General features: G+C 37.5%; 1 protein-coding gene across 1 annotated transcript; it reads left to right on the top strand.

Annotated features, from left to right (window-relative positions):
• The first annotated feature begins 519 nt into the window (after positions 1–519).
• On the top strand, positions 520–11,429 carry LOC122066759. Its single transcript, XM_042630598.1, has 3 exons — positions 520–795; positions 931–1,098; positions 11,062–11,429. Exons 1-3 carry the CDS (start codon positions 653–655, stop codon positions 11,300–11,302), a joined length of 552 nt encoding a protein of 183 aa, XP_042486532.1. The 5' UTR covers positions 520–652; the 3' UTR covers positions 11,303–11,429.
• The last annotated feature ends 2,507 nt before the right edge of the window (positions 11,430–13,936 follow it).

The raw sequence follows: 13,936 nt of genomic DNA, 5'->3' as shown, positions 1-13,936 counted from the left end.
TTGCACCAGATGGGAATTGCAGAGGATTTTTGTCCGCAGGAGGGAGGATATGGAGACGTACGTTGGATCCAAAGGGCTGGTCTTGACCACTACCAGGAAGTCTACGATGCACAAGTTTGGTGGGAGAGAGGGAGAGAGGGAGGGGATATGGAGAGGTGCTAGATGGGGGGTGGGAGCAAGAGAGGGAGAAGGAGATGCAGGGGCGGAGAGAGAGAGAGAGAGAGAGAGAGAGAGAGAGCTGTCACCGTGATAGTGAGTAACCAGTTGATGCATTGGAAACAATGAACGTCTAGGATTTATCTAAAAGTGGATCAACAGTTCATATTGACTGAAATGCTGTAAATTTCTGAGCGCTTAAGCCCTGCTACACTCACCCTAATATTTTTTTACTTTTATAAATTATTTTATGAGAGAGAGAGAAAAAAAAAGCGATTGGCAAGATATTGTGTTCCAGAAATTTCCGCGAGCCATTGGTTGGTTGACACATGGGAAACTCATCACCATGAAAAAAGATGAAGCCATACAACCTATGCAGCTCTTGCTCTTCCATCAACGAGACAATGTGAAATCTACCCGTTCTACTTATTCCAATATAGAGACTGGAAACCCATAAAAATTAAAATCCCACTACCACAAGCAAAAGTAGAAACTAATGGCGGTTGCTGCCTACTCTCAACAGAGCTTCGTCACAAATGCCCTAATAACTTCAAACCCCAAACCCCAAAACAAGAAGTTGAATTCATTGTCAGTAATCTCATGTCGATCCTCCACAGATGAATCCCATGACCCATCAAGGTATGAACCCAGAAACCATCTTTTTTTGCAAGACCCAACTTCCATTTCCATTGGAATTTGTTGTGTTTAGTTTGAAATTTAGATATTATTTTCAGTCACTACAGTAATAGCTTGCTCTGTTCTGTTCTTTGACAGGAAAAATGAGATGAGGTTGGCGAAGCTAGCAATTGTTACACTTGCAGCTGGTGTTTTGACGCTTGGAGCAGTTGACGGAGCATCGGCGGCGAAGACAGGGGGTAGAGTCGGTGGCCAGGCTTTCCGGTCAGCTCCTCGGGCCTCGGCACCAAGGGGGAACAATTCAAGGTAACCAACCAAAGTGAAGCCCTCTATGATAGAAAAGTAGGAATTGAAATAACTGAAGACCTTCTTTCAGTTTACATTATTCCTATTTGTTGAAGTTCTTGAATTAAGTCAGGTTATTGGTTTTTCATCGATTTTATGTTAAATCAGATGAAAGTAAGAAGACCCAATGAATTTTCCATTATTTTACTGTGAATTTCCTTCTACTAATTTAGCTTGGAAGGTGGCTAATGTGGTTAATAACTTATGGAGAAATTACAAAATCTAAACCATGGCAATCAAAACCCATCTAAATACTTTTGTGAGGAACTCAAGTAAGAGGAAAATTGTGAATTAAAAGATTATGTTATCTTAAGGCTTCTTGTACTCGAAAAGTGATTCAAAGTTTTCCATAATTTCAGGAACAGATGCAACTGACCCAAAACTTTTTTTCTTATAAAGTAGGCAATGATTAAAGTATCGGTATCGGTAGCTATATCGGTCGGTCAAAATTAAGATATGTATCAGAGGGTATCGTATTGTATCGGAGATACGCTAAAGATACACACATAAATGGATAGGGAATATATTTTTATACACTTTTGCATAAAAAAAAAGTTAAAAAAAGTTATATATAACATGTAGAATGCATAAATACTTAAGTAGAGGGTATCGTATTGATAGACAAATATATTGAATTGAAAATGTTTGAAATGATGAGGTTTCTTATAGTTTTTTCTTTCCTCATTGCCATTTCTACTGTGATGAGTGCCATGAAGAGTGTCGTGGTGGTTCAAATCCTTGGCTAGAATATTCTTCTTCAATAGGAGCAACTAAGATGATGTTCTGCACTTATCGAATATAGGCACAATATTTACCCTAGTCGAAATATTTATAGTATTGGGTCTCCCATTCATTGTAGAATCTTCTGTACTGCTTAGGAGTGGCCAATGTTGGTCCTGCATAAGTCTCATATCCATAGCCTGAAGAAGCACCTGAAGATACATGGTGCCCATGTCTGGATGAGGAACCAACATGATCTGAACTTCTGTAATGCTCTGGATTGGCAAATGATTGTCCTGCATAAGTCCTATATCCGTAGCCTCAAGATGCATCTGAAGATATATGGTGTCCATGTCTAGATGAGGAACCAACGAGATCTGAACTAATGCTCATTGACTCCATGCTACTCATCAATGCATCAGTAGCACTCAGATTGTGGGATCGCCTACCCCTCCGACTATAAGACTTTGGTTGTGTGCGAGCACCATTATGACTGTCTTGGGTTGAATGTATAAATGTAGCTTCCTTTGTGAAATGTACTAGTACATAAGTTTGGCCACCACCACCACCACCACCACCATCATCGTCATCATCGTCATCATCATCATCATCATCATTATCAGAACCATCCTTGTCTTGATCATCATCATCACTATTTGGTTGAGTTACACTATATGTAGCACCTGATCTCGTCCTCCTAATATTGCCATCATTGGAGCTATCATCATTCTCTTCCATAGCTGATGGTGCTTGGGTTTCATCATCAATAATATTTTTAAAATCTTTATTTATATCTCTAATAAGGTCCTCTATAATGGGATCAAGTGTGGTTTCTCGTCGATCTTCAGATAATTTGTCCAACACTAAAACATTTTCAGTCTCCTCAATCCATCCCCTAACTGGATCTTCCTCGTCGAGTATGTGGGTGATGTCAATTGAGTTGACATCAATATCATCCCCTGATTTCTCCAATTCTAAATATTTTATCTTCAATTTCATGTTGTAGTGCACATACACTAGCTTCTCCAGCTTCTCATAACTCAGACAATTCCGAGGTTTGGTGTGTATCAATCCGAACGTACTCCAGTTACGTTCACAACCACTTGAGGATGCCATGCATGATAATATTTTCATTGCAATTGGCCTCAAGTTTGGAGTGCTCCATCCATAGTTCATCCACCAATCAGCTGTACAAAGATAATTGTAACATTAGGAGTTTGAAATAAATTTAAAATACAAGGGTAGCTGATTAAGCCTAAATTACTAGGGCGTTGTGTTTGTCTAGCACGGATAGCTAAATGATCAGCAAACCTTTGAGTGGCCTCTCGGAAGTACTTCATCTATACATGTATTAACATATTAATATGCCACTCAATGTATTAAATATTAATCAATGATTCAATATGTAAGTTTCGTAGACTACTAACCTCTTCAACTGCATCTTTGGCCGAATCAATATTAGGAGCTAACTTGTTGATAACATCCTTCAAAGATCCCATCAAATCTTTCCTAAACCTTAAATTGTTCTTGTAGTGCAGACCTAGATTCAAATTGGCTGCACATTGACATTGTTACATATTGCTTATTGTTAATGATTAGGTATATTAAATTACTAATAAAGTCACTTATAAATTTAATTGAGAAAATACCTGCCCGATGAAGATCTTGAACCAAATTATTTTCCCATCGACGATTTATAATTTTCAAAAATGCCTTAAATGACTTTGGGTTCTCCTCTTCTATCTTTTGCTTGACAACTTCCATACAGTGCACTATATTTCCCATCGTCTGTGCCTTATCACCATCAACTACTTTAAGTATCACAAATAGTGGTTGCATAATCTTAATAAATCGGTATATCCTTTCCCAAAACTTTGTTGAGGTGATTAGGTCTTGAATAGTTTTTCCAATTTCAGTGGTTGCATATCTACTACTGAACCACTCATTAGAGGTGAATGACTTAACTAGCCCTTCCTTCCGTTTTTGAATACTATCAAGTGCAATATAATTTGTTGCAAACCTTATTGCAGCGGGCCTCACCAAGTCACCTTTTGTGTACTTTTTCATCAATGCCAACACTTAGCTGTGATTGTAGATGAAGTTGGTGATCATCTTGGTATCAAAAACCAATGTCTGCACCACCAATATCCTTGAACATCAAATCAATACAATGGGTTGCACAAGGTGTCCAGTATAAGGTGGGATACTTCACCATAAGTAAAGTACCAGCCTTTTTGAAATTGGAGGCATTATCAGTCACAACCTGGACAACATTATCTGGCCCAACTTCCTGAACAACTTCATCAATTAATTTAAACAAATATATTGAGTCCTTGATATCTGAGGATGCGTTGAAAGACTTATGGAATATTGTTTTCCCATCACAATATATCAGAAAATTGATGATAGACATCCTCGTCGGTCCACTCCACCCATCACACATGATGATCACTCCATATTCAGGCCACTTGTATTAAACTCTTCAATGTATTCATCCACCTCTTTCACAATAGCATCTAAGTATGGCCCTGCAATTTCATGGGGTGTGGGTGGCTTCACATTTTTCCCACATGTCTGAATCTCCTTGACCATAGCCTTGAAGTTCGGATCTTTAGCTTTGTGAGGTCGAATCATAGAATTGTGGAACCACCTAGAGATTGCCTTCCCAATTTTCTTACTCAATGTTTTTGGTTGGAAAGCCTCTTCAATCCTTTGTTGCCCTTCATCATGATGTTTATATGGTGTATCTCTCATATCTCTAATTTCTGGGTTCTTTTTCCCCTTACCTTTACCACTGGAGGCAAATTTGTCAAACATGCCTTTCACAGTGCTTCCAATATCTACACTTGGATGACTTCTAGAGCCAGAACCTTATTCATAAATCATCGGGTCACCACGCCTAGGTCCTACAGATTGACTTCTTCTCAGCTGTTCTGCTATCCATTGTTTTTCTTTTGCTTCCTCCCTTGAAATATGCATCGCTCGTGCAAGTTATTGATCTTCATCCTCTGCCTCCATATCAGATCCTTCATAATCCTCATGATCCGTTAGATTCTCAACCAATTTATCTTCTTCTTCAATAGTTTTTTTTGCTTTATTTGTACTTCTCCTTAAGTGCTTCCTCATTGCTTTGCTTATTTCATCTGGGCACTTGGTACATTTGGTAACATTAGAAAATCCTCTAGCTAAATATTGTTTATGTCTGGTAATTCCACCTCCTAGGTGGATAGTGTCACAGTAATTGCATTTTGTACACAACCTATTGCCTTATACTTTCTCGGCTGTAGCCCATCCAATATCCCTAGACCGTTCTTTAGGCGTCATCTTCCTACAAAGATACATAATGAATCTTAATACGCATCTTTATTGATTTAGTATTTAGTAAGTAATAGTATTTTTTTAGAAACTAAAATGAGATGCATCCAAGATTTTTTTTTTTGTATTTTTCCAAATTTACATAAAATTGAAATGCACACTTTTTTTTGGAAAAAATTGTGCATCTAGTTTCACATCATGGTCATTGGCCAAGTAAATTATAATTTTTTTTTAAACTAAAATGAATTGAATTTTCTAAAAAAATTGTATTTTTTGAGTATTTTTCTTAATTTTTAATTAATTTTTGAATTTAAAAAATAAAATAAAAAATACAAACTATTTAGAAAAATTAAATTTTTTTATAGAAGTTGTAGATTAATTGTTTTTAAAGAACATATAAAAAATCAACATAGTGTGGACCAATATATTTGAGTAGATTTAAGAAATAAAAAAAAATTTGAAACCCTGGAAAAAAATGTGGGTTTCATTTGAAATCATGTATTTAGTAATTATAAGTTATGACATTATTTTTAAGAGTTGAATGAACTAAATTTTCTAAAAAAAAAAAAAAAAATTTAAAAAAATCTTTTTTTTTTAATTAATTTCGGAATAAAAAAAATAAGTAAATACTTTTTTTTTAGAAAAATCAAAATTTCCATAGAAGTTGTAGAACATTTGTTTTTACATAACATATGAAAAATCTAAACATTTTTAACTATTGAGCATGAGTAGATCTAAGAAATTTGAAAAAAATTGAAATCCTCATTTTCTTTTGAAAAAAGTGTGAATCCTTATAAATCCAATGATTTCATGTAATAATGATGCACAAAATGTGATTCTAAGTAAGATGAATTTTAGATTTGTAAAAAAACTTGAAAATTTAAGGTTAAAGTTGAAAAAAATGAGTAAAGATTCAAGAACTTACTATTCAAGACTTTCAACTTTCAAGTTCAAGGTTCTTCTTGGACTATGCTTTTCTCTTTGTTTGAACCATTCACTTCCACAATGTTTCCTTCAATCTACCATTTGAGTCTCCAAAAAGGTGTGTGAATCAAAGGGGAAGAAAGAAGAGAAATATAGAAAACTATTGATAAATGGTAAGAGAGTTTGAAGTGTTTGTTTCAAACAAAAGATGCACATTCCACACTTAAGTAGCCGTATCGTACCGTATCGGTATGATACTGTGCGATACGGTACCGATCCTCACATGAATTTTTATGTTTTCAAAAGTTCGTATCGTGGAGTATCGTACGTATCGGTACCGATACGGTATGGCACTATACGATACTACCGATACACCGATACACAAAGAGGGTCCAAAAATTCCCTATAGCGTATTGGTATGTATCGTGTCGATGCCTATCGATATCGATACGTATCGGCCGATATGGCATGATACGCACCGATACTTAAAACCATGAAAGTAGGTATTTTAATACTATAAACATACACTCATAATCTATCCAATTAATGATTGGATCAATCAGCTTTAGTGTTGTTGAAAAATGAAGTTATACCTATCTATCTATCTATCTATCTATATATATATATATATATATATATAGACCCAAAGTTGCAAAAATTGAGAATGTAAAAATTCTAGGATTGGGTTTGAGTTCATAGGTTCTGCATGGTTGCAGGTCATTAAGCTAAGCTACCTTCTTTCATTGTGATGTGGTAGTAGAAAGTAGATCATAGATGTCAGCATAGTTGTCACAGTGTCAAATCGATCCAAGGTGGTGGAGGGGTGGCTAATCGATTTGGCGATGAATCGCCCGTTATGGCGTTGCCATGGCGGTCAAATCGCCCGTGTGTCATTTTTTTATTTTTCCTATTTTTTGAAGTTATTTAGTATGCTATTTTTTTATTTCCCCTATTTTCTAAAGTTATTTAGCATGCTACAAGCCTACAATATATACCCTATAACATATAAAACCAATATTAAGCAACATCAAATTATCAAAAATCAACATAGTCCTATCAAAATCACCTTGCAAAAAATGGACCACCTAGTGAATCACGCGTGACCTGGCGTTTATGGCGGTGCCATAGCGATGCCTATCAGCCAATGGCGACCGCCATTTGTGAGTCATGTAAATCGTAGCACTGCTATGAACTTCTTTTTCTGCCAGGACGCCAAATCGCCGCCTTAGCGACACCTAGGCGATGCCATGACAACTATGGATGTCAGTAGTTCCCATTTTTCCATGGAATAGTTATAGTTAAAGGCAAAGGCTGTCGTGGTTTCCAGATGCCATGTAAGAGGAAACAAAATGGATCAACTGAAATATTTTATCATATTATCAAAGTTTGGTTGGGATCGATCATTGAATTAGTACCAAATGAAAATTTTCAAATATTTAAGTCTGTGTGGTATGCATTCTTGGATTGCATTCTAAAAATCATACCAAACATAGCCTGTCTCCACCCATGATCTTGAACTTCTGGACCCACTCTTTTTTTAATGTATATTTTTCATTGCGTCTTCTCAATCTCAAAATTTCGTGAGCCCTAGGCACCCCATCTCCTGAAAACCTCAACTCTAAATTGTGGTTAAAAAGAATGAATAATACAACTGTTCTTTGAAAGCATTTGGAATCACATAGTGGACTTTTGAAATTTAGGTTGTGTTTGCAGTGGCAGAGGAGCCTCATGCACTGGGTTTCTCTTTTTCTTTTGGTATGATTTCTTGGAATGCATTGTTGACCTAGAGTGCATTCCAAGAATGCAAACCAAAGGCTGGCTTAATTGTTCTCGATTACTCCATTTCCAGTTTAACTCCAGAAACAACTGACTTTCTGAGTATGACCTCTCATAACCTAATTTAATAGAGAAACACTAATGCAGGAGTAGATTACAAGAAACTACCTCAGCAATTTATAACCCCAAACAATACAAATAGGACCAGGAAACAAAGAAATAAGATCTTCAAATAAACCCCCAAGGATACAATGCCCATATAGGAGTAAAACCAGCCCAAAACACAACCCGATAGGAGAGAGAAAGACCTGCTATAAAGCTGGAGAGAGAGAGGTGCGGCCAGGTCTGTAGGAGTCTGATTGAGCTGCACTCTTGGGAGTAGATAGTCCCTAGGGAGGGTACAAAAACCCCCAAAGTTGAGAGGATTCTGATGGCTGGTTGTGAAGTTACAAGCTTTCTTGATTTTCTGACCTAGGAGAAATAATCGTAGGCTTCAGGAGAGAGAATCAAATCTGGTTTGTAACTTGGACAGATCTGAACTTCTGAATATTCACAACAATCGTATACTTCAACAACAATAACTTTAGGATAAAATAGAAAGCTTTAACCAAGAAGAAACAAAGGGAAAAGTGGGGGAGGAGCAGCTGTCTCGGCCCGGGCTTCTCACCCACAGCTATCCCGGCTATTCTAACCAATTGACTGCAATTATTCTTTATTCAAAAATCTCCAATTATGAGTACATAGGCTCCTCTATTTATAGAGGGCAGAATAGCAATCAAACTACTACTAGGAGCTAGTTTCCCAATAAGACTAGACACTCCTACTTCAACTAGGAGCTAGTTTCCCAATAGGACTAGACACTCCTACTACAACTAGGAATAATAAACCTATGTGGAAAACAAATAGAGTCCTAAGACAATTTGGACTCGACATACCACTTACTCAACTCGATGGGCCTAATGGCCCACTAATTAATTAAAAACAACTACTAATTATTCCCCTAGCAGATGGGCCCAATTGGCCCTTATTTGTACTTAGCCACTCAGGTGGACCAAGTAGGGGTTCGACTGGCTTCTTGGCTGGACCCTAGCCACTTAGGTGGACTAAGGCTGGATCCTTCTTCCTCTCATATTTCCTTCCATAATGTGGATCTACATCAAACAAATATCTTGATTTTGTGCACAAAAACTAGTCAGTCATTCTGAAAATTGGAATTTGCAACTAAAAACTTATTCTCCGTCATATTTGCATGATGAATTAGGTTAAACTTCCAAACCGATTTCAGTCTATTCTTTAGACAGTCCACCAATAGGGGTGGTGAATTATGTTTTGGTTAAGTGCAAAACAAACTAGTTCTGTCTTGCTCAATGAACAGATAATTACTGACTTCCATTGGCAACCTGAATCTGGAATGTATTTTTTAAAACATATTAGTTTACTATTTTTTATTGGTTAAACCTCATCAGGCCTAGACCTTCATGTTCTTTGGATTTTGTTATTTTCTTCCATGCACTATGATTCTGCACCATATGATTATTGGTGGTGCTACATAAGGCTTCCTACAAGTTTATTGATATTTTCAGTAGCATTAGTCCTAATATTAGAGCTTTATAGTCTGTATACAGGAATATGAGAACTGATTGAATTAAAAGAGCAACCCTGTTATAGTAGGGTTTTATACTCTTTCACAATTCCTACTTGGGTTGAAATTTCTATAATATAAAGTCAACTGTGCCTTTATCATTTTTACTGATCTTCAGGTAACAACAACTGTTTGAAAATGAACAGGAGTTGGTCCCAGTACCACCTGTTGCAAAATTACATTTTGACTTGTCACAAAATTTCCATTGGGGGAGGCTCTTTAGTTTCATTGGGATTTTTAATCTCATTGGAGATAGACTTACATCTTTTACCAAACACTCCTTAGAGTTCTATGGTTAGGATGGAATTCTGTTGTAATCTTCCCCTTGTACCTGCTTTTATTCTTTTCATTTTCCTTGTCATGGAGTAAACATTATCTTTGGTGGCAAATCTTAGAGTATCACGGTTTTAAAGAATGTTGGGTTACAATTTCTTCTTTCTCTTCATGGTTCTGTGTCTTACCCCTGAAATGATTAGGTTGTGCTATTGCTTCCCAATTTAGGCATTGGTTTTGTTTGATATTAAAATTACTGTGGTCTATTGCACAATGCTGGCTTGAGAGATCACTGAGAGGGTTAAGTACTATATCTGAACTCCATTTAATAATCAAGATTTAATTGCCATCCCCAACCATGTATGATTAGTGTGATTCAGCTGGATTTGGATTAGTTGGCAGTAGGTGAGGAGTAGCTGCCTACATGTGGAATTATGTTGCACATAGCTAGATGTTTAATCCTACTTCATGATGGGTACATAAGGCATAACCCTTGTTTCAGTGGAAAGAAAAGTTCAGTCCTAAACCCCTAGGTGATTTTTTGATTAGTTTGAGCTCAATATATGCCATAAACATAATTTGGTGTAACTGCAAGTGTCCAGATGGACGATGGTGGCAAGGTCTTAAAACAAAATGATCTTATAGAAGCAGTAGCAAATTTTGAAGAGTGGTTTGTTTGGTTCTCTCCATTGATTAATGCATTTGTGATATAAACAACTGCTATCCTTAATCGTTTGTTATATCGTATACAAAATCTATACACAATAAAGCAGGTTTGAATTTACTCATTTTCTGGTTTTTGTCATATGCTGTTGAAGGTTTGATTAGCCCTTAATTGGTATATACCTGCTATACAAAATCTATTACTCAACAAAGCATGTTTGAATTTACTCATTTTCTGGTTCTTGTCATAGCTGTTGAAGGTTTGATTAGTCCTTAATTGGTATATACCTGCTCTACAAAATCTATTACTCAACAAAGCATGTTTGAATTTTCTCATTTTCTGGTTCTTGTCATAGCTGTTGAAGGTTTGATTAGTCCTTAATTGGTATATACCTGCTCTACAAAATCTATTACTCAACAAAGCATGTTTGAATTTTCTCATTTTCTGATTCTTGTCATAGCTGTTGAAGGTTTGATTAGTCCTTAATTGGTATATACCTGCTATACCTTTGGGCGACACTCATTAATCATAAATGAAAGGCCATCTGTGGAGGAACTAACAGAGGCCTCACAAATGTTTCTAATTTGACTCAAAGCTGTTAATTGCACAGGACCAACATTTACATCAATCCACCACTGGCTCCACCTCTTGTTGGTGGATATGGATATGGTGTGCCATTCTATGGTGGATGGGGGTGGTCGCCATTTTCATTCTTTGTACCAGGTCCCAGCGTTGCAATAGGAGTTGGAGGAGGATTTGATGTACTGGTGTTTTTTATGTTTCTTGGTGCTGTTGCTGCCATTTTCAGGAGATTCACTGGACCAAGGAACGAAGACGATGACTACGAATGACATACACTCTGCAGATAATGTATAATCAAATATTTGCATTTTTCATTGAACCAGTGAAAGTTATGAAACAATATTATTGTCATACACTTGTATATTAGAACTGTATAAAAGCTTGTCTTAGTGCAAATTATGTGTCGTTATAACCCAGAGAGTGTAAATATATCTTAAAGTAAACCCTTCGCCCAGGCTTCATATTTCCAAGGAATTTATTTTTGGATAAGTTTCTAGTTGATAGTTGATAGCTCTGCCCGGGTGAAGACATGAAGGTTATTGCTGATGGGAGAATTGGAGAGGTCGTCGACAGCGAGTTGCGAGCTCGTGAACCTGAGGTTGGATGGTGATACCCTCTGGAAAGGCACTATTTTCATTATCTTTTGGGTTGCAACTAGCTCTTGCCCTTGTAAAACATCAAAAACCCCCACCATCTTCAAAACACTGCACCACCCCTGCAAACCCCCCTCTCCCCAACTGTGCCTTTGCAAACACCCCATCCACCCCCAAAACTTCTTGTCCCCTCTATTGCCACCAACCACTCTCCCGCTTGCCACTCCACATCCGGTGCAAACCACCTCCTCTCCCGTAACTCCCACCATCTAGCTGCTCTACAGTCCAACCTCAGCCCTTTTTGCAACTCGACCCAGAGCCCACCCCTGCCCCATCTTCGGTTGCCACTCTCTCTTTCGACCTCCGTGTTCCGCAACAACCCAAGCCCCTCTTGTAATATCCCTGCAACCCAATCCCTTCCCCCCTGCAACTTAACTTTAGCCCATCTGTCCCCACCTCTCCCTCAGACATCCCTGCCTCCCTCTTGCTGGATAGTTACTTCCAGCCAGAGGACAAAGCTGCGATTCTGAAAATTAAGTTGGTCTTGCTTCCACAAGCGGACTAGCAAGTTTGGGGCAATGCTGAAGTTAAGCAACATTGGTCTGTTCTAGAAGTCACCAGCAGGCTAAAGTTAAAAAAGTTTCAGGATTTTTATAATGCAGTCTCTAATCCAACTACTGGCACCTTACCCACTTCCTCAGCCATATTATCAAGGTCTTTCCCAGTTCTGGACCCCTCAATTTCCCTCTTCCTTCAAGCTCAATTCGGATTCATCCCTTAGTGGGGAAAAAGGAGGACTTGGATATGTTATTTGAGATGGCCGAGGGACTTCCATTAGTGTGTTCTCTAGGCCTACAACTTTCATCTCGGAGCTTCAAAGGGGAGGATTTGGCCTTGAGAGAAGGCCTATTGTAAAGCATTTCAGAGGTCATTGATAGTTTGGTGGTGGAATCCGACTGGCTGGAGGTTGTGTCACTAATAAATTTCAAGCAGCAAAAGCTTCCGGTGGAGATGGCTAGTATTCTTCAAGATATCAAACATCTAGCTAGTTATATCAGCATGGCTGACTCATTGGCTCGGAGGGCCATGTCTGTCTGGTGTGTGTGACAAGTTGGCCAATTTACACCTTGCATTTTTCATGCTTTAATAAATAAACTCATTTTCTACCACACCCCCACCTCCCCACCCCACCCTAAAAAAAATAAAAATAAAAATAAAATAAAAAGAAGAAGGTGAAGATATATTTGAACAATATTTTTACCAATGTTGAATAATTTGAGGGTTTTATAAGGGAATAGTTTCCTAGATGGAACAATTAGGAAGATATGTTTGTATAGACCTTGTATCTACCACATGGAAGATCTTATAAGGTCTGAATTCTACAAAATAGTGAGGGCCAATTTCCTATTCTTATAGATCAAGTTTCAACCCAAAATGGAGTTCAATTCCATGTGGTAGAATGGACCTATGAGAATCCACCCCTCTTCCCCCACCCCCTAAAAAAAAAAAAAAAAAAAAAAAAAGCTTTTATGGGTGAAAATGATTGGAAATAAATGAATGGTTGAAAACATAATGGAAAATGTCAATATATGAGGGTATGTAATTGAATTTATCTTTAAAATTTGAAACATGGCTAGAATGATTTAAATGACTAAATCGTCAGTTCAATTTTGTCAACGGAAATTGGTGGCTCTAGGGGTGTCAATATGTCCCAGCTAACCTGAGCCTGCCTTGAGCCTCGACAGGGCATGCGGTTGGGATTTTCAGGCTTGAGGTTTTGGATCAGACTTGGGTTGAGACCTTGGGCTGCGTCAGTTCGGCCCAGCCCATCCTTACGTATACCCTTAGGGCCCGTTTGATAACGTTTCAAGAAACGTGTTTCTGCCGTTTCTGTTTCCAAAAACAGCAGAAACGGAGCAAAAAGCGTTTGATAAAACTGTTTCGTTTCACTTATTTTTAGAAATAGAAATAGAAATTTTTACTTATTTATGGTTCAAGAAACAACCCAGGCGAAACAAGTTCAACTTGTTTCGCCGTTTCTGGAAACGACTTGTGGCAATTCTTTCACTGGTTACCATCGACTTCTAAAAATATGACTTATCAAACACCTTCAATTCCGTTTCTGTTTCTAGAAACGGAAATTTATGTTTCTGCCGTTTCTTGAAACAGAAACGACAGAAACATTATCAAACGGGCCCTTAATGTTTATTTAAAGTCCTTGTCTTATACATTAGCCCTTTTCTTTATCTTTCTTATTTTCCTTATTTTTTTGGTACCCTTTGTTTTTTTTTTTTTTTTTTTTAATTAAAT

The sequence above is a fragment of the Macadamia integrifolia genome, unplaced genomic scaffold (genome assembly GCF_013358625.1).
Source record: "Macadamia integrifolia cultivar HAES 741 unplaced genomic scaffold, SCU_Mint_v3 scaffold2567, whole genome shotgun sequence".
Taxonomy (NCBI): domain Eukaryota; kingdom Viridiplantae; phylum Streptophyta; class Magnoliopsida; order Proteales; family Proteaceae; genus Macadamia; species Macadamia integrifolia.
Note: the sequence above shows the minus strand (reverse complement) of the source record. Positions and strands in the feature narration are given on the sequence as shown.